The sequence below is a fragment of the Colossoma macropomum genome, unplaced genomic scaffold (genome assembly GCF_904425465.1).
Source record: "Colossoma macropomum unplaced genomic scaffold, Colossoma_macropomum, whole genome shotgun sequence".
NCBI lineage: Eukaryota > Metazoa > Chordata > Actinopteri > Characiformes > Serrasalmidae > Colossoma > Colossoma macropomum.
Window position 1 is genome coordinate 32,040,728 of NW_023494791.1, and position 27,957 is coordinate 32,068,684.

At 39.1% G+C, this 27,957-nt stretch overlaps 1 protein-coding gene across 3 annotated transcripts in view; it reads right to left on the bottom strand.

Annotated features, from left to right (window-relative positions):
• The window catches only part of tenm3 (teneurin transmembrane protein 3), a 452,242-nt gene that overhangs the window by 13,620 nt on the left and 410,665 nt on the right, over window positions 1–27,957 (bottom strand). For all 3 annotated transcript variants that reach the window (XM_036574879.1, XM_036574878.1, XM_036574880.1), the window contains 5 exons: window positions 21,059–21,291; window positions 17,558–17,712; window positions 9,139–9,414; window positions 7,864–8,462; window positions 2,355–2,530 (listed from right to left, as the gene is read on the bottom strand). In XM_036574879.1, coding sequence (XP_036430772.1) covers window positions 2,355–2,530; window positions 7,864–8,462; window positions 9,139–9,414; window positions 17,558–17,712; window positions 21,059–21,291 — 1,439 coding nt within the window. The remainder of the gene's footprint in view (window positions 1–2,354; window positions 2,531–7,863; window positions 8,463–9,138; window positions 9,415–17,557; window positions 17,713–21,058; window positions 21,292–27,957) is intronic.

A 27,957-nucleotide genomic window follows, 5' to 3' on the forward strand; every position in this document is an offset into this window, starting at 1 on the left:
CCATCTGTTTCTCTGCACACTTTGTTAGACTCCTTTTACCCTTTTTTTCAATGGTCACGACCCCCACAAGACCATCACAGAGCAAAAATTATTTGGGTGGTGGATCATTCTCACTAAAATGAACCTGACATGTCGGTGGCATGTTAGTGATTGTTGTGCTTATATGAATGGATCAGACACAGCAGTGCTGCTGGAGTTTTTCAACACTGTGTCCACTCACTGTCCACTCTATTAGACACACCTATCTAAGTCAGAGACAATAGCTCATTTGTTGCTGCACAGGTTGTGTCAGTCACCCTCCAGTTCCTCATCAGTGCCCACAGGACGCTGTTGGCTGGATATTTTTGGTGGTGGACTATTCTCAGTCCACCAGTCACAATGAGGTGTTCAAAAACTCCACCAGCGCTGCTGTGTCTGATCCACTTTTACCAACACAACACACACTAACATGCCACCACCATATCAGTGTTACTGCAAGGCTGAGAATGATCCCCCTGTCAAATAATGCCTGCTCTGTGGTGGTCCTGAAGAACAGGGTATAAAGGGGCTAACAAAGTACTGTAGAATCAGCAAAAGAAGAATCATAGGGCTAACCATCATCTGCTGCAAGAAGTGTGCTTTATGGAACACACTGGCAAAAAGGTGCACATATAAGAGACCAAACTCGCAGGGAAGGTCACCACTAGCCACACACTTCATCTCACACAAAAGCCCCAACTAAATCCACACCCCGACACATAATAACACAATAAACAACTGTAGGGCGCACGCTACCGTGAGCCTACACATAACTTAAACTAACAACTAACACTGAACAACAGAAACAAGTCCCTTTGATGGATTTTGCATGCAGTTATTTGTCTAGCCACACCTCAGGTGCCAGTGCCAGCCAGTAGCAGAACGCTACGCAGCTCCCCCTTCAAAGGTCAGCTGGTCCCCAGCAACCTGCCAGCTTGAGCCAAGTCCTTGGGCACATGCACAGTCCCGGCAAGAACAAACCCAGCGGGGCACTCACAAGCAATGCCAGTCCTCTTCCGGGGCCATGACCCTGCTGCCACTGCTCCTCTGGCGTATGGTAGAGCTCCCCACAATGCACAATTGGGGGTGGTGGTTGCAACAGTGACGCTCGTCCCGGCCCTTTTGCTCTCACTGTCGCCCACCGTGCCAGCGATGCTGTCCTAAATGCCACTCGTGCGCACTGGGGCTCTGCCTTTGCTGCTGGTGACTGACCTGAGTTGGACAATAGCTGCCTTACAGCTGTGTGATGTGCCCCTCTCAGGGCGCAAGCATGCTGGTTGCAGTAGAGATCTCTGTGAGCTTGTGGTGGCAAACATGAGTCCAGCTCCGGTCCCTCTAGCCGAGCCCCGCTGTCTAGCCTTGTCATACTGACGCGACCACCGTCTCTTTACCACCCACATTTGCCGTGCTGCTCCTCCTCGCAGTTCTCGGCTGGGCTCGGTCTTCTCCACTGTTTTACTGCTGGGTTAGCTATGCCCCTTCAGGCCGCTGGGGGGTAATCCCATGAACACACCGGCAGAAAGGGGCACACTGGCAGAAAGGGGCACACTGGCAGAAAGGGGCACATACAGATACCAAACTCGAGGGAGAGCTCACCTCTAGCCACCGGCTTCACCCTGATTGTAACAGTGCCCCTCTCACACAAAACTCACAACCTCCCAACACTGAATAACACAAACAACAGTATTAAACAACATAAACAAATTCCTTTGTTGGAGGGTGCGCACTACGCTGTGCCTTTGACATGGTTATCTCTCTAGCCACAACTCCAGAGTTTCAGGCACCAGCGCCAGCCAGTAACAGAATACTACAGTTTGCAGCAGACAGATGGACTCCTGTCTTTAACTGTAGAACTGTAGCACATCCCTAATAGTTACAATGAAATAGAAATGTTTTTAAAGTGCTTGCTCTTTCTACCTCAGCCTTGCTTTGGATTTAAAGATGGTGGTTGCACGAAATGATCATGATATAATGTTCATAGGATCCACATTCTGACAGATTGTAATATACTACTTGAACTGTAGGGGGCAATTTAGTGTCTTTCATTGTCATTCAGAAATAACTTTGAATGATGGCAATGCTGTGACAGTGGGGGCGGTGGGGCAAAGTGAAAGGCCAGGGAAGAAGCCATAATGATTTGAGTAAATAATAAATTAATAGTCAAAAGATTAACTGATAATAGAAATTACTGCAGCCCTAGAGGGCAGTAATGGAGTGGAGACAAGTGCCGTGGAGACAAGTGTCGCCCACCGTGCCAGCGATGCTGTCCTAAATGCCACTCGTGCGCACTGGTAACTGACCTGAGTATTAAATGCAACATACACACACTCTCTTACCTTGTACCAGTGTGTAGAAGGAATCTATGGAGGACAGGTTAGTCGTAATGCTGACATCATCGTCCCGTCCAGAGGTTTCAATGTCCACGGTCAGAGCTCTGTCCATTTCTTCAATTAGACTGGTGATGACTCCTGTAGGAAAGGTGACGTTGGTCAGCCTTCCTTCACTGTCATAACTGCAAAATATAAGAAACAAACCTGTATAAGCAATTGTTTCATTCAAAGTATTTATTTAAGTTGAATAAAACCAAGCTCCTAACTATGGGCTCCTCTAAATCAAGTAGTCATGAAAGCCCCAGTTAGCTACCCGTGGCTAACACACAATCCTATCAAAGCAGCTATCCGCCCAGCCATGTCTAAAGAAGTGGGCCTTCTCGACGTGTTTGTGGTGTTAACATGGACATAATAAAACTGTCCAGAATGGCTCTGACCCGGCCTCTCTCACTTTATTCTGCTTATTCTGTCTTTATTCTGCTGATGTTTAAACACATACTGTTGTATGCAAAGGTTGGGGCACCCCTGGCCAAATTATGTATTTTGTTGATTTTTAAAGTGAGAAGAAGAACACTCTGCAGAACAACATTTTTGTAAATGTTAATACACAGTTATTTTGTATATCACTGCTGTCAGAACAAAACCTTGTATCTCCATTTTTGTCATTTTTTTGGTTTTGACATAGTTTAAAAATGCATGTTGCCCTTTCCATTCTGTGTAAGTTTTCTTGCTGAATGCACCAAAGGAAATGGCCCAAAATGACTTGGAAAAAAGTCTAGTTCCACTGACTTACATTAAAAGTCAAGTAGGTTTTTTTCCTTCTACTGTAAAGTTTTGGAAATACGAGGTTTTGTTCTGACAACAGCACTAACTTTATTAACTTGTTGTTAATTGACTCATCAGGACTGGTCAGACAGGTCAACAATTGTCATTGGGAGTTGTCAGCTAATGGTAATAAATTCTCTGAAACTTCAAACCTTGTGCTAGCACTCAACAACTATGGGCTCCTCTAGGCAGCTGGCTGAGGATCTGAACATAAAGCTTCAGTGCCCTCCTCAAATAAAGGTAACCCAGTAATCATGAGCAAAACAGGCTGTAAAAAAACATTCTTTATTGCTTATCCTTTTAATCTTTCATCCAAAATACTTTGTGCAGCCTTTCTTTACAAAGATTACAGCTCTTAGTCTTCTTCTATAATGCTTAATGAGACTGGAGAGCACATGACAAAGAATCTGAGACCATTTCTCCATACAGAACCTCTCCAAATCCTTCAGATTCTAAGGCCCTTTTTGGATTTTCTTCTTCAGTTCATCCCACAGGTTTTTATTGGGATTAGGTAAGGGGACTGGGACGACAGCAAAACTTTGATTCTGTGGTAATATCTACTGGTACTTGTTGGGAGTCAATGATGACCATATATCCATACTAGTTGTCCAGGGCCTTTGAAAGAAACACAACAGCCCCACAACATCAGAGATCCTCCACCATATTTCACAGAGAGGATGAGGTACTTTTCTGCATGGCTATTTTTGTGTCTACCAAGCCCATCTCTGGTGTTTGCTGCCAGAAAGCAGTATTTTGGTCTTATCTGACCATAGAACATGGCCCCACTGAAAGTTCTAGTAAAATCTGGCAAACTGTACATGCTTGAGTTTGTTGGTCCGTGCCAGAAGGCAGCAGAGGGTTTCTTCTTCAACCCTGCCAAATAACTTGTGGTTGTGTAGGTGGCGTTTGATTGTAGTTTGGGAGATATTCTGATGCCAAGACCTAAATAATGTCTGAAATTCCTTATCTGTGATCCCTGTGATCCTCTGAACACTTTAACCATCCTCCTCACACTGTGTAGGGTATATATAGATACATGTCCTTGTTTCCGATTCTTAACATCTCCGGATGCTTTAAACTTCTTAAAAATTGCCCTGATATTGGAATTGGCCATTTTCAACTGTTTAGCTATTTTCTTGTAGCCATTTACTGATTTGTGCAGCTCAGTAACATTTTCTTGTATATCACTGCATTCTTCTCTGGTCTTTCTCATAGTCATGGATAACTAAGGTAATCTGGCCTGTGTGTCAACTCATATTTATTCCCCAGTGAACCAGAAAGTCATGGCTAACTATGTAAAGTGTTTCTAAAGCTCAACTGAACTTAAAAACATAAAATTTGTGTAGGGATATGTTTCAGTTAGATTTCACTCATAAGAATTTCTAGGGGTAATTTCATGATAAGATTTAGGCTTTAATCAGTGTACTTCAAATAAAGGTTAGATTTTTGTTAATATTTTATATGCAAGATCAAAAGGATGAACCATAAAAAATGTTCTTTACATATATAAAGAAATTAAGCTGCAAAAACAGCCTGTTTAAATTGTTTTTGTGATGTCATGAAAACCAACACATATGTCCGCTTATTAAGCCTACAGCAGTTTAGCACCGCTCATTCACACTGAAGTTGTTTCAGCCTGGACTGCTTTTTGAACTGAGGCACAATATAGGGCAGCCAATCAAAAAGTGCCCATTTACATATATCAGTTCTAAGGATACACTATCAAAAACAGTTGGAAAATGGGCAAGTAAAATCGAACCATGAAATAAACATTATAATCAGACCTAAGGGAAACATGTAGGATATTAATTGTTTGATTGCCTTTATGGTGAATATTATAACTGGACTGACCACATGTCTTTAAGTATGGTCACTATGTCAGTTAATGGCAACAATATCTATTGAGTATAACAGGAGATTGCAGTCTTTCAGTAATTGTAGGTTAATGGGTTCAAACAGGATTTTTCTTTTATCTTCAAATTCACTGACAAACAGGCCAAACAGGGGAGCTGTTAGCATTGCAACTCAGATTTAAGTATGAAGTTCTTGCCTGATGTAGTATTCTAGCTGCTCAACAGTCCTGGGTCTTCTTTGTCTGATTTTTCGTTTCGTGATGCAGCAAATGCTTTCTATTGGTGAAAGGTCTGGACTGCAGGCAGGCCAGTTCAGCACCCAGACTCTTCTTCTGCAAAGCCATGCTTTTGTGATGGATGCAGTATGTGGTTTAGCATTGTCTTACTGAAATATGCATGAAATAGGCCGTCCCTTAAAGAGACGTTGTCTGGATGGGAGTATATGTTGTTCTAAAACCTCTACATACTGTTCAGCATTGATAGTGCCTTTCCAGCTACTCACGCCATAAGCACTAATGCAACCCCACACCATCAGAGATGCAGGCTTTTGAACTGTGCGCTGATAACAAGCTGGATGGTCATTCTCCTCATGAGTCCACAGGACATGGCATCCATGGTTTCCAAAAAGAATTCTGATTTATCTGACCACAGAACAGATTTCAATTTTGCCTCAGTCCATTTTTAATGACCTTTGGCCCAGAGAAGATGGTAGCGTTTCTGGATAGTGTTGACATATGGCTTCTTCTTTGCATGATACAGATTTAACTTGCATTTGTGGATTGCACAGGGTACTGTGTTCACAGACAATGAGCCCATGCAGTAATTTACAGTACAGAATCATGCCTGTTTTCAATGCAGTGCCGCCTGAGGGCCCGAAGATCATGGCATCCAATACTGACTGTTGGCCTTGTCACTTGCGTACAGGGATTTCTCCAGATTCTCTGAATATTTTGATGATATTATGTACTGTAGATGGTGGAATATGCAAAGTCTTCGCAGTTTTACGTTGAGGAACATTTTTCTGAAATTGGTCCACAATTTTTAGATGCAGTTTTTCGCAGATTGGTGAACCTCTGCCCATAATTTTAGAAAGACTCCGCCTCTGTAAAAAGCTCTTTTTATACCCAGTCATGTGAGTTAGTTGCAAATTCCTCCTCCAGCTGATTTTTAATAGTACCATTTACTTTTCCAGCTTTTTGTTGCCCCTATCCCAACTTTTTTAAGATGCGTTGCTGCCATCAAGTTCTAAATGAGTTAGTGTTTTTCATGAAATGGTAAAATGTCTCACTTTCAACATCTGATATGTGTTCTCTATTCAATTGTTAATAAAATATGGGTATATGAATTTGTAAATCATTGCCTTCTGTTTTTATTTACGTTTATTTTCATTTTACACAGTGTCCCAATTTTTTTGGAATTGGGGTTGTAAATAAAAAAGCATTTTCGAGCAGAAACTATCTCTCCTCACTCTTCTTCTGAAAGACACCACAATCTTTTACTGTGTTTTTGTGTCTTACATAGTGCAGCCTAAACTAACTACAGAATCGGTAATAACTCCAGACTTCTAAGTGTTAAGTGACAAATTGTGGAAAAAAAATAAATAAGAATGGAATATTCTAAGGAATAACAATAAAAAAGAGTGTTTTTGAGTGACCTTAATGAAGCTACTCAAAGGACCATTAAAACTAGAAAACCAGACAAGCAGTGAGCTAGCCAGAAGGCAGTGTCTGTCACCAGCATGCCTAACTAAGCCATTTCCACACAGAACAGGCAAACTGAGTGAGTCAAGTTAGAGCCCTGGGTCTACTGTCTGCAGCAGGATGGCCACACACACTTGCACACATGTTCACATCAGAGAGGACAAACACTTCAAATGTTCATGGCATCTTGACACATTTGTCACTTGCAGTGTCTTTGTTGTTTCATGATGGTGAGTAGCATGTGCTGAGATTTAATGGCAATTTTGCAGACCTCCAGGGCTTTTCTGTTTTAGCTGAAGGATCACCATGTGTGCTGAACGTGTGCATGTTGAAATGTGTACTGAGCTATTTTAAATGCATAGCCGTTCATATATATTCTCCATCCAAGACCACAAGCTGTAACTAAAGCAGAGACAAAGCCCTCAGGCACAAGGCCAAGACAATCTCTACTTTTTGTAAATTGCTTAATGTAAATACTATCTATGTAAATACTATTATGAATGAAATGTAAATGCCAGTATGGTGAAAAATATACAATTTCCCCACTTACCACAAATGTAGTCAGTCTTTCAAGACATGTTTGGTGTCTAAAGTTCTCTAAGCTCTCTAAGTTTTGCCCTGAAGCTAGGAGGCTAATGTTGCTAACAAGTAATGGAAACCTACATCACACTAACAGGCATGTTACAAACTGCATGCCTAATTTATCACAAGCTTGCCTCAAACTGTGTCAGATTCTTAAGTGATCTTAAATGCCATACAGTGTCGGAAACTACATAAGCAAGTTTATTTAAATGACTTAACAACTCAACACGCTGTGACAATTTAGGTATGCGTTTTTCACAATGCTACTTAGCTTACGTAAGCTTCCATTACACGTTAGCTACATTAGCCTTGTAACTTCAGGGAAAAACTGAATCAACATTTTGGCCACCACATCCACTTCAACTTCAGAAGGGCTTGTTAATTAGCTGACAATAAGTTGGATAATGAGTGTTAGAGAACAAAAAATAACAAAATATGCAGGTAGTCCAGGACTAGAGTTGGGAACCACTATAGTAGAGGATGGAAGCAAATGTAAAGGTTGAAACTGAACTGAACTGAAATGTTTTGCAAATTGAGGAATAATTCAGCACTCACTCATAGAAGGTGGTCCAGCCAATCTGGATGCTCTTGGTGGCGAGCAGGCCGCTGTTTCCGTGATATGTGAAGAGCACCAGTTCCTGCCCCTGTGCCGTCAGCGTCTTCAGCCCACCATTCGTACCAATGGTTAGCCAGATTACCTGGTTGTCAGGGGCGACAATGCGAACGGGCATGCGGTTAGGGTCACGGCGGATGCGCAGTGTGTTCCCATTGCTATCAGTTACAGCAGTGACGTCATTCTCATTACTGTAGCTGAAGTTGTATTTGTAGTCTCCAGTCACCAGGCTCATGGTGAACTGGTGTGTCCCATTAGAGTCAAACACGTAGAGCTCCTGCGAGGCCGGAGATGCAACTTCATACAGGGTGGAGGAGCCCTGCGGGGGGCGGTTTCGGGATATTGCACGGATCCGAATGTTTCCCAAATCTGCCACATACAGTGTCCCATCTGGAGAGACTGCGAGAGAGGAGGGGTCATTCAGACGGGCATCTTTAGCATAGCCGTCACCCGTCAGGTAGCAGTCGCAATTAGCATCGTTCTTACAGTCGCAGTCAGACGGTGCCCCTGCCAGGTGGGAGATTTCCCCATCGGTGCTGACCTGAGGGTAAGGATAGGCATTGTTACAATCTCAATATCAATCATTGTTACAATATGAATACTACTACTTAGTCAAGTAAAATTTCTTGATATTTAGGAATTTACTGATTATTCAAGTTTACTATCCAAGAGAGATATTCATCTGAGGCAACTGTAATGCATTGATCCATCATTTTTGGCATGGTGGAATCACACGCACACTATCTAAGCCGCTTATCCTTCTGGGTTGTGTTGGGGGCGGTGCTGGAATCTATCCCAGCAGTCCTTGGGCAGAAAACACCCTTGACAAGTCACCAGTCCATCACAGGGCAGACACACAGACATACACATTCACACATAGGGGCAATTTAGCATGTCCAATAAGCCTAACTGCATGTCTTTGAGGAGACACGGGGAGAACATGCAAACTCCGCACAGAGATGACCCTGGTCGCCCAGCGGGAAATTGAACCCAGGCCCTTCTTGTTGTAAGGCGACAGCATACCCCACTGCACCACCCCCTGTTGGAGTCAGTTATAATCGCTTCTAATAATATTTAATAAAGTATATACTCGCACTATATTCAGTCACAAAACAAACTAAAAAAACCTTGACATATAAAATTCTCTATGTGTAAACAGGTGCTGAAGGAGTGGCAGCTGCAACCAAATTTATTATTGTAGTGGGTGGTATCCCTACCTGTCGGATGCGGTTGATCTTCTTCTCGTCTGTCTCGGCAATGTATAGCACTCCACTGAAGGACAGGGAGATAGCTGTGGCTCCCTCTAGTGTGGTTTGTATGGCACGCTTGCCCAGGCTATACTCAATGCCTGGGACCTGGCAGTGCATGGGTCGTCCTGCTACAATCCGCACCTGTCGGTTCTCTGTGATCTGCAGAACCACGTTATTGTCCAGCACATAGATGGAGTTGTCCATGGGGTTGATGGCCAGGTCTGTTGGCCATTCCAGACGTACCTATGGAAACAGAGGTCAAGAAGATCAGAAGGGGCATAATTTAAGGGGATAATGAGAATATGTGTTGAAAAGAAGGGTTTTCAATATAACGCTAAAATATAAATAATGAACGCATAATTTGTATTTATTGGGCCTTGAGAAACCAACATAGCTTTTACATTCTAACACATGCAGCAACAGTTTTAGAGGGCAGAGGTGAGTGATGTTTGTTTATTTGAGTTGGAACTGTTTCTGTCTTCAGTTGGAAATTCTCCTCTGTTTGGTAACACTTGCAGTTGAAGCTAACATTATTGAGACTAACAGAGACACAATTTACAAGTTATAAGACCACCAACTAGAATAGAATGTTGTGTCGATGGCTATTTTAAAAGTTACTTTGTCAACAGTTTGCTAAGGTAGCGTTTGTTGGCAAGGTAGTCAATGTTAATGTTATTAGCATGTACACAAGAAGTGTTTGAGACACTGTCTCATTTCCATCTCTCCCTAGTAATAAATTAAAAATCAACAGTTATGCCTGTGTGGGTCAGCAATACAAAACAAAGCAAAAAAACAAAACAAACTGTACACACACACACACACACACATAGACTTGTTTACTTGTGAGTACATATCGTTCATTCCGCCCTTTTCCATGCACATTCTCTCCCCCCTCCTCCTCTCTATCTCTCCTCTGTCTTTTCTCTTGTTCTCTGATGCCAGAGCACTGTTCTGACACTGATGAAGAAGAATCCTTTACTTTGTAGCTTTAATACATTGCAAGTCTCCGCTTTATTTCATTTGCCCGTCACTGGGTCATTTATTTTGCAACAGGATCCAATTCCTCAAAGCCAGAGGGGAGTGCATGCCTGACTGAGACAAACAAACAACAACAAAAACAAACTTCAGACAGTGGGCATGGACATGGGCCCAATTTTAAACAAAATTTTCAAAGAATATGTATAAATGTGTTTCCAGTCCTGAATGTGTTGTATTCTTAGTCTAGACACAAGTACACAAACAATACTATCCTTTTCTTCACTGTTCATGTGTTTTTTGCCCTATTAAATATTTGATAATATATTGTTGCTATCACAACAAAACTTTAAAAATGTTAACTTTACAGGAGAAGATAAAACCTTACAGTGAAAGTGATAAGATTTAAACTTATCTTTCTTGTCATTTTATTACGAAAAGTTCATACAATAGCAGATGGCATTACATAATGCTTTCTTTTACATTACATAATGCTTTCTTATCTGCTTGAAATGCTCATCTAAATCCAGCTGTTAAGAAAGAAAGTTCTCCACAACTCATGCAACTGCACTACATGATCCTCTGAGCTAAACAGGGCCTTTAGCAACTGAAACCATTTTGCTGCTTACTTCACTGTATACATGGAGCGGTGTTCAAGATCAAGCAAAGGTTACAAACAATCAGGCTAAATATGTAGTAGCTAGATTATAATGCAGATATAAGAGTCCATATGAGTCATGACTAAACTTAAAAAATGTATTCCTTTTCACAATGCATAGTACATTCACAGACTGCTACACATCATCTCTGTCGGAACAAAACCTTTTTTTTTTTTTAATTAAAATGTTTTTTTTTAAAATGGTGACTTTATTTTGAATTAATGTTCATGTAAAAAGATTTTTACTAAGCAATTTGGGAGCATTTCTTTTGATCCATTCAAATTCTTTAAAAAAGAAAAATGCCATATTAACCTTCTGTAGAGGATGTATTAGCGAACAAGGACAAGAATGAGTTTTGCAGCAGTGTAAGTGCTAATAATTTTTCTTCATCATAAAAAATTATTTATTTTTTTTATTTATCAGTATTAATTCTATTCCATGCAATTAAAGTACCTGTAATACGTTAAGAATGGTGTGCGTTCTCTGTTTTGTTAATCTGCATGGTTAAATCATGGCTACAGCAAAGATGTCAGGAGAGTCAAGGAAAAATGTTCTTTCACTTACAATTAAGGTCAGAGGTTGTATAACCCCTCTCTCTCTCTCTCCCTCTCTCTCCCCCTCTCTCTCTCGTTTGCTCTGGTCCTGCCCTACTTTGAACTCCTGCCCTGCTAGTGCCTGAGGGTTAAGCATCTTTGAGGAGCATTAATGTCTAATGCAGTCAGAATAAAAGCTTTCTGCACTTGTCCCAGCCCAGCTCTGACTCCACCCGCTGCATTATGCATGAGCTCAAGGCCCGATCCACTTTGGCTGGGCTGCCATCGTGGCGCTAAAAGTGCTTGACCGCTAACATGGGGTCAGGCTGTGCGGGGGGGAGAACAAGCACTTTAGATAGCAACGGCTGCAGAGAGCGAATGTTCTGGAACTGCAGAAAGGCTTTTTTTGGAGAATATTTGACATATTTATTTGGAATTTAATGTCAATTATAGGATATTTTTTGGTTTAGATTGTCAATTGTGGATGCTTTGGGTGTACATTGGTCATTTACACATAAAATGTAAATAGACACACAAATTCACATTACACACTGTGAGATACAGATGATATGTATCTCAGCTCCTCTTCATAGCCTCATAACGGATGTGAGTCACATATGGTATCACACTAAAATGGAATCAAGAAACCCCAGAGGGCAAAAAACAGTCACTAAGATGCTAAGAGTTAGTCTGGTTAGTTATAATAGTCCTAACCAATAATTAATAGCAGAGGTAACATTAGCAATGCAGGCTCATAAAGAAACTAAGTTAAAAAATTATGCCTGAAAACATCTGATTAATAGTTAACAGACCACTACAAATATTAAAAACGGAATGTTAAATAAAAATAATAGAATATTTACTATAACCATTATGCACAACAATAACTTGTCATCAAATTTAAAGCATAATAAAACATTAATAAAATAATAAAATAATAATCTCTTCTCCTCATAAACACTAATGTAGTATAGAATGTTTACACTATAGTATAAAAAGTTTAGAATCTGCACTTTCTACCAAACTCCTCCTCCTGTTTCAATAAGCTACAAGTAAAAAATAATTCACAAAAAATTGCAGCAAGCTTTTCTTATTGCCAGTGGTGAATATAGCTTCTAAGGTTTAGAGAGTTCCTCACTACAAAACATTCTAGAGCAGCGCCCTCAGGGCCTTCTAGAGAATGATTCTGGGAACTAAAAAATACATGTCTTAACTTTTAGTTCATATTATTGATAGAATTATTATGTTTGATGCATTTAAACTCTGCAAGAATTGTGGTAAAACACTTATTTTCGCTAAGTTATAACTGGAAAAAAGGGTTAAAATCTTAAAATCTTAAAACCGTCATAATATTTTTTCCCATGGTACACAGGTAAATACAGCCATAGGAACTCTCCCACTGGTTAGACCTTCAAAAGCTGGACTGATGGCCTTACATGTTACTTTCAGCATAATTAGGACCCAAAAGTGAAATCAACCAATTATTTTTTGATTTGTGAGGGGTGGACCCAATTTTGTGAGAAATGCCACTCTAGGCCTTCTGAAAGTCTCACCAATCATTAACATCTGCTTTGTGACCCATTTTCCACCCGCCGAACGAGACATTCACTGCACTGCACAACCTCTTCTCAATCTATGAATCTCATCACACACCCCGCAGGTATTTATAGCCCATCATCCTCACCCAACGCCGTCTGCAGGAGCCTGAATTTACAACAAACTTAAACACGCATATATATATCGGCGGGTGGAAAATGGGTCACAAAGCAGATGTTAATGATTGGCAAAAAGAAGTGATTGCATTTGGGCGTACCAAAAGCCATAGTGTGAGGGAAGCAGCTGAATTTGCAGCTGCATCAAAGCATACGGTCATATGGGTACCATATACCAGCAGTGGCAAAAATCCCAGTCTCATCAGAATTTTGGCTGAAAGATGAAACTGATGGACAGGGATGCTGGCGAGTTTCACGGCTTATGAATAAAAATCACTTCGCTTCCAGGCAAGAATTGCTTCTATAAGTCAATGGAGGTCCTTCACAACCAATTTCTGAAAGAACACTCCGCAGGAAACTGCATACCATGAACATATGGAGCAGAGTGGCCCGCAAGAGCCCTTTGCTCACTTCTGCTCACAAAGTTGCCCAGTTACAGTGGGTTAAGAGACCCAAAAAATTGGACTATTCATGACTGGAAATGTGTTATCTGGTCAGACGAATCTTGTTTCTGCCTGCACGTGAATGATTCTAGGCATCATGTTCATCACAGACCTCATGAAGCCTTCAATGAGGACTGCGTGCAAGGTGTGGTTCAAGCTGGAGGAGGCTCTTTGATGTTCTGTGGGTCTTTTAATTAAGTGGAAATGGGTCCTTTGGTTGAGATGAGAGTAAATTTGTACCACAGTGCCTACACTACACTGCTGGACAACCAGGTTTTGCCTTTTATTCATCTTACCGAGGAACATAACCTTCCTATCCCTGTATTCCAAGAAGACAATTCTCACGTTCACAGGGCTGCAAACGTGAGTGACTCACATGATGAACATTCAGCATTCAAACATACACATCTGGACTGGCCCGCAAAATCCCCAGATATGAATCCTCTGGAACTACCTGGAACAACGAGTAAGACGCCAGGGAAGGCATCCATGAAATCTGGCTGAACTGCGCAATTCTTAAATGCAAGAGTGGCTGAACATTTATGTCACCTACATCCAATGACACTTGTCCGGTCCATGTCAAATTGAGTCGCAGCTGTCATGCGAGCTCGTGGAGGTATTACATGCTATTAGGTAAGTTTTTTTGAATATGTTAAACACAGCAAATAAATAGAAATTGTGCACTAAAATGAGTAGAAAAATGCTATATTTATGAGTTTTCTCTTTAGAAGAAGTTTTAACTTTTTTCACTTAGACAATGAACAAATTATGTAATATGACTGGGAAAGTTCAATCTTTTGCATACAACTGAGAGAGAGAAAGCTGCATTTTCATTATTGAGGTCACTCTGTGAATGTGTCCCTGTGGAGAACGTTTGTAAGTCCCTCTGCGGCTGACCCACCTGCAAGAGCACCGGGCTGGGGCATATGGGACATGATTAAGTACAGCAGGGCATTGTGGGAATGAAAAAAAAACTTCAGTAGTGAAGATGCTGTGTGCTTGATGCTGTGAACCTGCAGATTGTGTTGTGCGTATGAGAGTGGTGTGTATATCTTGAGCTGTTTATGTCCTTAATGACACACTGCTGGGTTTGCTGAAAAAGCAAAAAAGCAACATATACTGCCTTTAAGTTCTCCTTTAAAATCAAGATTCCTCCTTTATTTGAAAAAAAAAACATCATCTAATAAGCTGAAAAATCATTGATTTTTACTGTTTGTCACAATCTACTTTTTTGCACAAATAAACACACAAATAGAAATATACTTCACATTTTAATTACTCCTCTGATGAAACACATCAATAATCAGCATTTCCATAGCAATGTGACTCGCGCTCTGAATGTATGTGAATACTCATTTAGGAACGCATATGCATCCAACGTACATCATCACATATGCATCCAACAATAAAGGCAGCATTAAGCTTTTTTTATATTGTTGCTGTCAGCATCTCCAGAAAAGTAACTTTATGGGATAAGCAAGTAATTTTGGACCAATTTTACTGGTCATTTTGTGTGGGTCATTTCTTAGTCATTCTGGACCGTTTATTTTATTGTTCATTTTGAAATTTTGACAGTGTAAAACGCAGTGTAAAGTGCACCACTCCAGTAATATTTGGTCAAATTATGTTAAAAATGGAGACAGATGATTTTGTTCTGACAGTGACAGAACAAAGAAATCTCCAATTTCACATGCTGATCTATTTTACTATGGCCAACATGGACATGCATGTTCACTATCTACTCTGAGTGCAGATTTTAATGACATAAAGGAGACATACTGAATGGTTTACCTACCATATGTTCAGTAAAATAAGGTTATGAAGAGTGACAAAAGCCTTAAAACACATAACAACAACAATACTGTTGGCAATTGGCTTTAACCCCTTAAACTGCAGGCAAGGCAACTCCTAGTTGAATATTTTTTTTTCAGTGTAATACCTGTGGTGAAATGACTTCTTTTTGTGATCATTTGCTCATTTTATTTTCTGTTAATCAAACAGCTCTTAATCACTATATTACAGAACTGAAGCACAAATTACCAGAAATAACCCCCTTCCCCACAGGTCCACCCAACTCCTCTTTCTGTATATTATAATGCTTTTAAAGATTTTAATGAAAAGAATGAAGTAAAAAAAAAAATAAATAAAAAAATGTTAGCCTATACAATGTGCTCCATATCATTTGCTCCAATCTTTCCATCACATCAAAATTGTCTCTGAGTCTCAAGGGTAGGTTCTTTAGCTTCATTGATTCCAGCTGTGGCCAATTCTAACTTAGCTATGTGTCATGCATTTGAAATAGCCAATGTCGTGCACTAAGATAACTCCTCCCTTGTATCTCCACCTTGCTGATGTGCAGAATTCCATCTATTTATGCACAGTTTGTGTTAGCCACCATCTAACCCTACATTAGTGGTCAGTTTCTGACCACACAGCCTCTCTTTGCTGAATATTTTTGAGGAGTGGACCTCTCTCAACCTAGCAGTGACATTGACATGTGTATAAACTCCAGCAACACTGCTGTGTCTGATTCTCCTACCAGCACCACACACACTACCATTTTAGTGTTGCTGCTGAGGTGAGAGGTGAGAAATAATAATAATGCTGAAATCATAATTTTTGTCACTGCCATAGCAGAATTTATATGACATTAAGGATTTAAGAAAAAGAGGGAAAAGAGGGAAAGGCTTTTAGCAAAAAACAAATAGGATGGGAATGAGTATTACACAAATGTAAATGTTTAATTTCCAATACTCAAGTAACTATAACACTACTTAAAGGTTTGCTATGTTGGTCTCAGTTTGGTTTTATCAGAGAACAAAAAAAAACAAGCAAACTCTGAAAGTTCTGAAATGGACAAGGATATATGAAGTTCATCTGAAAAAATATTAGATGACTGTATTGGAAACCAGGCTTTGTCTTTTGTTCTGCAATAAAAACATCATCAATCATTTTGTCTCAAAGCTCAGAAGACAGAACAGCTGCAGCTTTAGTGTCCACCTGCGTCCTTTTCTAAAACTAGAAACATGCTTGTGCTTGAGTTTGATGACTCACTCATTTCATGTGTGTGGTTTTAGGGGAGAAAGGACAAATTCGTCCTCCAAAGTGGGTGCTGGAGGACCATAGACTGTTTTTCTTAAAGTGGGGGCAGCCAAAAGGGGGCGCTAAGGGTCTGTGTTTTGGTATCAGCAGTTTCAGGGCGGAGGCAGTTACAGAGCTTTTCTCAACCTCTCTAACAGAACTACACAATGTATCCTTTATTAATTGTTATAGCATTCATTGCCAATACTGACATCAAAGAAGGCTGCAATACGCAATGAGCACTCCAACCAATCATTTTTTAAGCTGTTTGCTCTGAGCATTCTGGACAATCACAGACCATTCCACTTTTGTCACAATAATACATGCTAATATTTAACCATGTCATATCGAGTCGCAGATGTGCTTTTTAATATATTGTTTGAAAATAGAGAAATACAGTAATATAACCACAGTATGCTTTAGATATATGATATATATGATACCTGAATACAAAGGTTTGAATACCCCCAGTCAAATTATGTTGATGTTGTAAGTGAAACATTTTCTACAGACAACTTAAATGTGGCTCTTTTGTGCAAATTTTAGTGCACAATGACTTTAACGTATTGAAAAACATTAAATATAAAATACTGAATGTGCCATAACTTTTGCACAGACCACATTTCATATGTTAAACTCAACAAATAAACAGTAATTATGAATTACATTGTGCAGAAGTATGTTCTCTGTAAAACATGTAACTTTCACTTAGAAAATCAATTAAATATGTAATTTGACCAAAGGTGCCTAATTCTTTGCACATTTTGTTATATAATAACACTGTTCATGATTTTATATACTTATGCACTGCAGATTGAAATAAACTGTTAGCTATTCAATATTTTAAAGTATTTTTACATCAGCAAAAGGTGCCTTTGAAAATGACTAGATGACAGGGTTCTATCAATCAAAATTCTACTGCTGTTTTGCTCACCAATGATTTGTAACTGTTTTTCGATTGAAACAGGAACTGAGGCACATACCTGTCCGATGTGCATGCTGGTATCGCATGTCAAAGGACGTGCAGAGGTCAAGTCATTTGACCCCAGGAGTGTTGAGATGATGCCGTTGCGGTCAACTTTACGAATCATGGTGCCATCTACAAAATAAATAAATCCGTTCTTATCCACGGCAATACCTGCAGAAAGAAAGAGAGAGCACAGATGTAACAACAGCCGCAAAGATACATGCACATGCTTTTTATACAATGCGTGGACGTGGGATCATACGTATGATCCCACACATATGTATATATATATATATATATATATATATATATATATATATATATATATATATATGTAATAACATGTACCATATATCGTCACTGTCCAAAGAAAAACATGTATCTCCAAAGCAGTAACTTTACAGGAGAGGGCAAAAACATTCTTTATTTTCAGTGCAAGTCAATGGAAAGAAATTTTATTCTAAGCAGTTTTGGAGCATTTCTATTGGTCCATTCATCATGAAATTTTCACACAATGTGAAGGACAGCTGCCTTTGTTCAAATGATTTAGAAAAGTAAAAATCGCAAAAAATGGAGAGACTTTGTGTATGATGTATGTACATTCATTAATGTTTATGCATATTTGTAAGTACCTATATACTACTACTACTACTACTACTACTAATAATAATAATAATAATGTCTCATATTGCATATATGTAAGTAAGAGGTTACATGTCATTTTGCATGTCAGTTAACCTTTACCCTCTGTGAATATTTCATGATGTATGGACCAACAGAAATGCTTCAAAACAACTTGGAATGCAATGTCTTTACAGTAACTTGCATTTAAAAATTACATATATGTATTTTATATTTGTAAGCATCCATATGTTAAAATAATTAAAATCTGAATCTAACCCCAATCTTACCCTCAAGAACCAAGAAGAAAGAGAAAAGAAAGAGTTTTAAAAAGATGAAACACATAACGTTTGTAAAAAACACATCAAAAGTCTTGTTTTATCTGATTTAAATGCTTAATCAGGACATTTTTTGGCTTGAAAATCTACAAAAACAAACACAAACACACACACACACCAGGGAGAATACATGAGCTACACGTGTCGTGCTTGCCCCTGCATTTTTCAGGTCACTGTGGATGTGCGTGTGGTGAATTATTTACATTTTGCTTTGCCAGTGTTGAATAATTTGTGAGTGAGACAGACTAAACCGTGTGTTGCCATGGGGACAGTAATAGCTAAAATAAACCAACATAATTCTGTAGTTGTCAGTACAGACAACTTTCACTCTGTATATGTGTGCATGTGCACTGAGAGGCATATTAATGGCCTCTTCCCATATACAAATTCCCACAGCAGCATGACCAGCAAGCTAATCAAAGTGGCAGACAGACAAGTGTGTGTGCGGCTGGTTAGCTATACTGTGACTAATGTGCTTTGTTAAAGTGTTATGAAAAAACACACAAAAACTCTGCCAGACTGGGCGAATCAACTTAGGCAGACAATACACACACACACACATAGACATATGCACGCCGTGGTGGGTCTGTAGAGGGTATGAATGAGTGATGAGCGAAGTGTGTGTTTTATTTGCTCAGCAGATTCACTCTAAGTGATTCCTCCGCTGTAGCATAATAGTGGCTCAGTGGACTTTATGAATTGTCCTTTAGAGCGGTGGTGCCAAACAAAAGGACTGAAGGACAACTGCGCGTTCTGGAAGATTCTTGAAATAATGGCCCAAATCGTCCATAAAAGTATAGAGGAGCCATTATATTCACAATGCGAGACTCTAACGGCTAGAGAGCAGTTATACAGCAGCCAGTTATACGTGTTAGCTATCAAATAAAGAGCCACAGTGTGCCGTTCCAGGAAGTAATGGCCTTGAATTAGCATCTGAGTTGTCTACAGGAATGTAAAGGGCCACCACAGAGACTCCTGCCAGAGAGAACAATTGAATATAAAGAGAGTGTCATTTTTTACATATCTTAAATACATTTTGATCTGAAGACACCACAGAGAAGCTTTAGGTACTGTATGTGCATATATAGGACCAGTCAAGAGTTTAGACACATTTCTTTGAATAGAGTTTCATGTACTCTTGAATACATATTCATCTTATATTCTACTAATGGCACCAAACTAGAATTTGAGTAATCTATAGTAATGTTAAGAGACCATAGAGAGAACAATGGAATAAAAGAGACAAAAGAGATAAAACAGACAAAATGTAGTAGTCCTGTAAGAAAAAAATACAGGCAGTAGATACCGTATGTGTGCATATACAGTGCCAATCAAGAGTTCAGACTTAATTTCTAATACATGTTGATCTAATGTATCTAATGGCCCCAAATTAGCATTTGGGTTGTCTACAGGAATATTAAAAGACAACACAAAAACTCCTGCTGTGGAGAACAATGGAATAGAGCAGAGTTCTACAGTTTAGAAGTGTAAAACAAAGAGGGCTCTAAGTAGTTTACACAGGGGATTTGCCCAAATTTGCATTTGAGTTGTCTATAGCAATGTTAAAAGACACCATGGAGACCCCTGCCATAAGGAAAAATACAGTACACATACAGAACCAGTCAAGAGTTTAGGCATATTTTATTAATTAATTTAATTAAGTTTTTAAATGAGTTAAATTAGCATTCATCTATAGAAACATTATAGGACGACACCATAGAAATGCCACAGAGAACAAAGAAGAAAGAGAATGAATGTAATTCAACTAATGGCTTCAAATGAGCATTTCACACACATGAATGTTAAAAGACACCATAGAGTACAATGGAATAAAAGAGGTGGAAAGTAGGAAGCCTATAAGAAAATTGTTTAGGCTGTAGACACCGTATATGTATGAACTTTTGACTGGTACGGTACCAGTACACATGAATGAATTGACTAATCTTTTCATAATCCTACATACTTTTTGATCTAATAATCACGTAATGGCCCCAGAATTAGCATTTGAGCCATCTATAAGAATGCAAATGGACTACGGCGACACAACAGAACAGAAAGGCGTGTAGTATAAGGAACTCTACAGGCAATAGATACTGATGTTCAAACGAAGAACACCTACTCAAAAAATGAGCTCATACTTTTCTGAATATTATTATTATGCTAAAATAATGGATTTTAACATGCCAAAATCATTATTTTAATTTTTTTGCAATGAGACTGTCAGTAGGAGAAAAAAACAATACCATAATTTGTACAATATTTTTTTTCATTTGAAAATAGAGTATTTTATTTTGGCCAAAAAAATTAAAGCATACTTTATTAAATATAACTATTATTGAACCTTAAATGAGGACAACATTTGAAAAATTGATGCAGTTAACCCAGGCTTATTATTCAGAAACTACAGAGACTTCAGTGTAAACTGGCTGAGCTATTCTTAGGTTCTAAAAGTGTGTAATAAAAATTTGGGCCCGCTGGTGGGCCCTGGCCTTTTAAAGGGTTAAATCACAGGTCAATGCATGTTTACAACTCCTGTGAATGTGGGTGCTGTCTCGCACCTTTAGGTCCCAGCAGCAGGGCTTCAGTGGCCTTTCCCCCGTCTCCACAGCGTGCCTCGTCAAAGGGCAGGCACTGCTCCCCCGTTCCAGCCACTACCTCCACGTTCTGCAGCAGCTCCTTCGTTCCCGACAGCACTTTGGGTCTGAAGATCCGCCGCGAATTTGTGTCCGAAACATACAGCTGACCGGTCATGGGGTCAGTGGCCAGGTAGTACCGATGTGCAGGGTTGTTGCTACAGAGACAAAGTCAGCAATACATTATGGATATGGAACTGGATGGTGCAAAAAAACACAGGGTCTATCTGGAAGAATGGTTTAGGACTGGACACTTTTATTAGGATGGAGTAAAAACAAAGGAGAAGAACAAATGAGGGGAATGGAGGAGACTGGATAAAGCAGGTGCTTTTAATTCCCCACAGTGTTTTCCTTACCGTTACTTATGTAACAGAACACAAGAGAGTGGCTGAGATCTGGTCTCAGGGATGTGCTGAAAGCAAGTGCCGTAGAGCAACACAGCGGTGATGTTAGTCACGATATTACACATCCTAAAATGTTTCATTGCTTTTATTCAAAAGTTCTACAAAATTGCAAAGAAGCCCTACACACATCAAATGAAAAAGCTTTAATATAATAAATTCCTACCACCAATAAAAGAGCCAACTTTCAACTCAGTTTTTAATGTTTGCTAGATTAACCTGCAAGTTGTTTGGTTGCAGATAGCCTATAAAGCATTTCACAGCCCATCTTGTTTGCTGAATTGCATTCTGTTTGTTTTTGGCTAATTGCTTAGCCGCAGCTAACACACGAAGAGCGTGCTTCACAAACAACAGTATGGGTAGAACACTTCTCAACTAAGCAGAATATGCCCTTTGAAACGGCTGTATAAAAGCAGCTTACACACTTATACCAGCTAATAAAGTACAAATAATAAGCACTAATAATAAACTAAAAATAATAAACTAAAATGCCTGAAATTTGCAGTATCAGTAATAGTAGCAGTTGTAGTAATAGCATAGGCGCCAACTACAGGAAGGGCACTGACTCATTCACCCTTCCTAAACTAAATAAAGCAAATCCTAGAGCAAAGCTAGAGAAAAGTCACTGTAGTAAAATGCATAGAACAGTTTGAAAACAGCTGCTATAGTGAAACTGCAATTAACAGTAGGCCTTTAAGCTGCAAAGTTGTTACGGCAACAAGAAAAACTGTGCTGTCTTTCACATATAAGTGTTTCACTCACGGGTTCTTATTACATCATGCAGGACTGCCAGATTTGTGGTTTTCCAGTGCGGGTGGATTTTTATACAGTCATGGGGTGTGTTTTTGTTGGGACTATTTTGTAAGTCATGCCATGGAAAAAGGTTTGGAATATAAATGAGTAGTCCAATGCATGTACACTAAACCTAGTACACATTAACAGTAAGAGAGGCCGCAGAAGAAGGCGGCTTGTTTGGTGGTGATGCCATTCTAAACCTGACTCTTAACACAACTGTCTCAGCAAATATCATAAATCATAAATAATGTTAAATTATATATATATATATATATATATATATATATATATATATATATATAAAATAATAAAATAAATCATAACTGATCATTAAGAACAATAAAACTTTTATATAGGTTAGGCCATGTGCCTTTGTCTTCTTTTTCTGCTCCACCCTGGCTGCGTCTACTCTATTTCCCACACCTCCAGCCCATATCCTGGACCTGTTTAGGTTCTCATCCAAGCAAAGGCATCCCTTTGTGTTCCCTGGGTGTTGGTGAAGTCTCTGCTTTGATAACCCAAGTTCCAAGCCTTTTTACTTTGTGTGGGTCTTTCCTTTGTTTTTGACCCCTGCTTGACATTGACTATGGATATGCCTCTTATGTTGCCTGCTTGTGTTTTGACCCTTGCCTGTTGTGACAGTGATTATTGGATATTCCAAATAAAGCCACTTTGCACTTGCAACCGACTTGCATGCCTTGTCCATCACATAAATGTAATCCAAGAGCAGAACAGGTGAGGGTGACTAGTTTTTATGTTCTCTTGTACTATGACACACCTCTCCCAGCTATTAAAGGAGTTTAACAGGTAAGCAGGTTATGATGATTATTTTATTAGGAAAAACAAAGAAGCATAGACTACTGTAGTGTTAGTATTGTAGTATTAGCATTCGTACTAAAGTGTTAGCATTGCAGTAGTACTGCAGTGTTGGTATTTCAGTATTAGTATTGCAGGCTCAGTGCTATAGTAACAGTATTGCAGTTTCTTAGAGCAGTAGTAATATGGCAGTATTAGTACTGCAGTATAATTATTGCAGTACTAGAACTGAAGTGCTAGTGCTGCAGTATTTGTATCACAGTATCGCAGTACTCCATTAGTATGGTTGTGTTACTGCAGTACTAATACTGCAACACTGCAATGCTTAGTAGTGCAGTATTATTGCAGCATTAGTATTGCAGTATTAGTTCTGCAGTATTATTATTATTATTATTGCAGCAGTAGTGCTGCATTATTTGTATTGTAGTATTATTACTGTGGTATTAGTATTGCGGTATTAATACTGCAGTGTTAGTATAATAATTATTGCCACAACAGGCAGGAGTCAAAACACAAGCAGGCCACAAAAGCAGTGTTAGTACTGTAATATTAGTGCTGCACTGGTACTGCAGTAATAGCATTTCAGTATTAGTACTGAAGCGTTGGTACTGGGCTAAAGGGCTAGTTTTGTTCAGGCTGTATTTGAGCCAATGGAGAATATTTTAGTGGACGCTGTTCATTAGAGCAAAGCGGCGTTAGACCGTGAGCACTGTCTTACACTGAGCTTAATGCAGACTGACTGGAGATCAGTGCAGACTGACACCACCGCAATGATGGCAACCAATCTGTCACGTCCTCTCCATCACCTCCACTTTATCACCAAAAAAACACAGTCAGCGAGTCAGCATGAGGCGACAGGCGTCTGCCGAGAAAAAAATCAACAACTCCTCACAGGGCGTCAATTAACACAAGCTAAGAATAGAATGTGTGTGTGTGTGTGTGTGTGTGGTGTGTGTGTGTGTGTGTGTGTATGTCTGTGTCTGTGTCTACTCTGGGGAGAACACCTCGCAATGACACACATAGAGGCACAGATGAAACTCCCACGCCCTGCTGTTCTTTTAAAGGGCCTTTATTACTGATCTGGGAACAGCACTTCTGATCTCAAAGTACATCTGCTGATCAGAGTGGGACTTGAAGGCATAGTCCATAAAAAATCTAATTTACACAGTTTACCCCAAATTTAGTTGATCAGGCAATTAGACAGATAAGGAGGTAGACAGATAGATCTTTTCTTGCCCAAAACAAAGCCCAAAGTAATTAATTAGTGTGGAAAAACAACTCAATTTTAAACTAATTCCACCTCAGGCTGTGTAAGACTATGGTGAAATACAGGCTTGTAAGCCACATGGAGTCAGTTGAGAGAACTGTAATACTAAAGAGCCATCTGACTGACATGCAAAACAAAATGCCAGTTAAAAATCTCACTAAAAGGTGAGTTTCTGAAAGCTGAAAGCTAATTTTAGCGTGCAGTGTGCATAAGACAGTCTGTGTACTTCTCTGGGCAGAGTGTCTGAGGCTGAAGCTTACAACAAAACTCTTCTACACTATCCGAGCCTGTATTAGCAAGCTACTAACAAAATATTTTTCACAGAAGTCCAGAACACGCACCTTTTTTCATATGTTAATCACAACTAATCCACTAGTTGACAGATTTCCATCACATGAGGTCACTGGAGATGCATTTGAGACACATGGAAATGCCAGTTGTATATGGCTACACATCTCGCTGTCCAATTATAGTCACATCACTCGAGACAGATCTTAATACCAACACTGTTAACTATAAGGAGACCGAAAAAAATGTCCCATCAGTGTCCCATCAGTGTTTGACCCTGGAAATGTCCCAACAGTGTTTGAACTCAGTGTTACACTTTTAAAACATGGCATGGTGCTGACTTCCCAGTGAATGGAAAATAAGCAGCAAAAAACAGCCCGTTTTGGATTCTTTTTTTTTTTGTTATGTTACATTTTGTGAAAATAAGTTAACATATCCTCTACAGGGAACACTCTTGAATATGACATTTTTCTGCTAATTTTAGAGCACAGGTTCTATGTATTTGCTGAGTATAACATATTGATAAAATGTGCCATAATAAATACATTTGTGCCAAAGGCCAATATGTATGTTTTTTGTTCCCTCAATATATTAAATTCAGCAAATTAACAGTAATTGTGCATTAAAATGTACAGAAGTGTGTTCTCTGTACAGGACAAGTTAACCCATTTTTACTCAGGCAACGCAAGGCAAGGCAAGGTAAGGTCCGCCCAAACTTTTGCATAATGAGGTATATTAGTCTTAAAGGCACAGTCACAAAAACAGCCTGTTTGATTATAAAGAATAAAGAGAGGCCACAAAAAAACAAACTACACGTGAAACATGATATCATTGTTTCCGCCCGCTGGTGGAGCTACAGTGATTTAATCCGAAATCTGAAGGGGTTAAAGGTTTATTTCATTGAAGTCAGTACTTTGCTGCTGAAATTTTCTAGATAGCTTTACAAAATTTTTTACTCATCTGTTTCAAACATTTTACTTACAAAGCACTTTGTCCAAAGCAGCTTTCCTGAGAAATTATATAGTTATATAATGAATTACATTACATTTGATTCACATTCAGTGAGACAAAAATGTAAAGGCTGGTCTCTGCAAATGAACTGTACAATAAATCATAATGAAAAGATCTCCTCTTTTACTCACCAACACATATATGGTATGGATTGAAAGTTAATAATCTGCACTGTCCACTCAATTTCTCTGCTTGTTTCAATGAGCATATTTCAGTGAATAATTCATATAAAATTACAGCGTGGTTTTGCTATTAGTATTTATAACTCATGAGCATTAAAGTCTGTTAGAAAAGTGTCAGAGCAGGGTCTGGTGGGTTTTCGGCTGTGTTAGAGACATACACAGTTTGTTAGAAGCTGGAGGTCAGGCTTCAAAGGCAGAGTTTATAGTGACTCAGCTGTGAGATCATAGGTTTGGGCCTTTTTGAAGCCCCATAGGGTTTAATTGGAGCTCGGTGGTGCTCATGAGTGGATATAAACGCAGCTAATTTGAAGCGTGCAAGCTCAAGTCATTAAGGCTGGTTAAAGTTTGAGACGAAGGATAAATTTTGTAATCCTGCAAATGTAGAGGCCATTCCTCTCTTATTTTATTGGAACAGAATTAGAATTAGCTGGTTTGGCTGGACATGGTTCCATCGGTGACTGTGAGCGTTCTATGGTTTTTCCATTTTAAACCTCAGAGACTCTTCGTTGGCTGACTTTTCACAGACTCTCTTTAAGCCTCTGTTTCATTCTAGTTCTTAGTATTAGCTTAGTTAGGATAATTAATAATTAAGCTTAATTAGCTTAGCTCATATAAATAGGTTTTTTCATTTTTATCTGAAAGAGATTTAGGCATAAGTGACCCCAAATGTAGCTGATCAGTTAGGTTTGTGTTTGGTGTGTTAAGTAACAGAAACTTACCATGTAACATTACACATAGCTAACAAGTAAGGGAAGCTTATACCTCACCAATTAGCATGGTGCAAACCGCATGCCTAACTCATCACACACTTGCCTTATGCTGTGTTGAGCTGTTAAGTGATCTCAAATAGATGTGCTGATTCGATTTCTAACACTGTATGACACACTGTTATCTATAAACAATGACAAAAGTATGTCATATAGCTAATAATAGTAGAAGGAGTAAGTCAGTGTTTAAGTTTAACATGCCGCCCTCGTGCTCTTGCAGTGTTCTTCACTGCAGCATTTCCACTGGAGTCAGCTAAACTTGCCACTCTGTGTATTTCTCTATCAACACACAGTGCTGAAGGAAAGAACTAGCAGAATCAAAAGGTCTATAGAAGTTAAACAAGTCTGTCTCTTCCCTGTACCTTTAAAAAGACGCTTTAAGCCTTTCTGCAATACGGCTGTCTTTCACCACACAGAGGAATGAACATAAACACTTCAGGACGTTCCGCTAAGCCATCTTTTCATCAATAGAGTGCATAGATGCCACTTCACACACCAAAACGTGAATGAAAAGAGAAGAAACACAACGAGCCTCTCAAAACACACTATTCTCACAGCAACTCTATAAGCCCATGACACACCATCTGAGATTCTCTTCAAATCTCCTCAGCAGACACAGAGGAAGACATCACCTTCAATTATGGTAAAAAAAAAAAAAAACAATTAAATAAATAAAAAATAAACTGTATTTGAAAAGAAGTCTTCACCGACAATTGCAACATTTTCAACATTTTCGCTATCAGACAGCTTTTGAAAACCATTTTCAGTAGATCAATCGCAATCCTGGAAAGAATTCCTTTACATGTACAAGAGAGCAGATATACACTATAGTCAAAAATACCAGTCAATTGTTTGGACACATCTACTCATGCAAGGATTTTCCTTCTTTTCACTATTTTTCATATTTTAGAACAATAGTAAAACTGATGAGTGCACTCATCAAAAAATGTTAAAGATTTGTTAAATATTCTAATTTTTCTTGTTTTGTGAAAATGCTGTCAAATTGCTGTTCATCTTTCATAAGAAGGCAACATTGTTTTTTTAATATACGTTAGTGCAGGGGTTGCAACTCAAATGTTAATAAGAGTCATTTTGTCTTTTTAACAAAAATCAAACGACCTTGGGAGCCACAACATTTTGTGTCCATTTTACCATCTTGGCTGTAAATATGTCTTAGTATGTGCTAATGTACTAGTACAGGCTAAAAATATAATATAAACAAAAACACAGACTTACTTTGCTCTACTTTAAGCTTTAGCTTAGCTGTAGCCGCTTTTCTTGCATCACCACCAGGAAA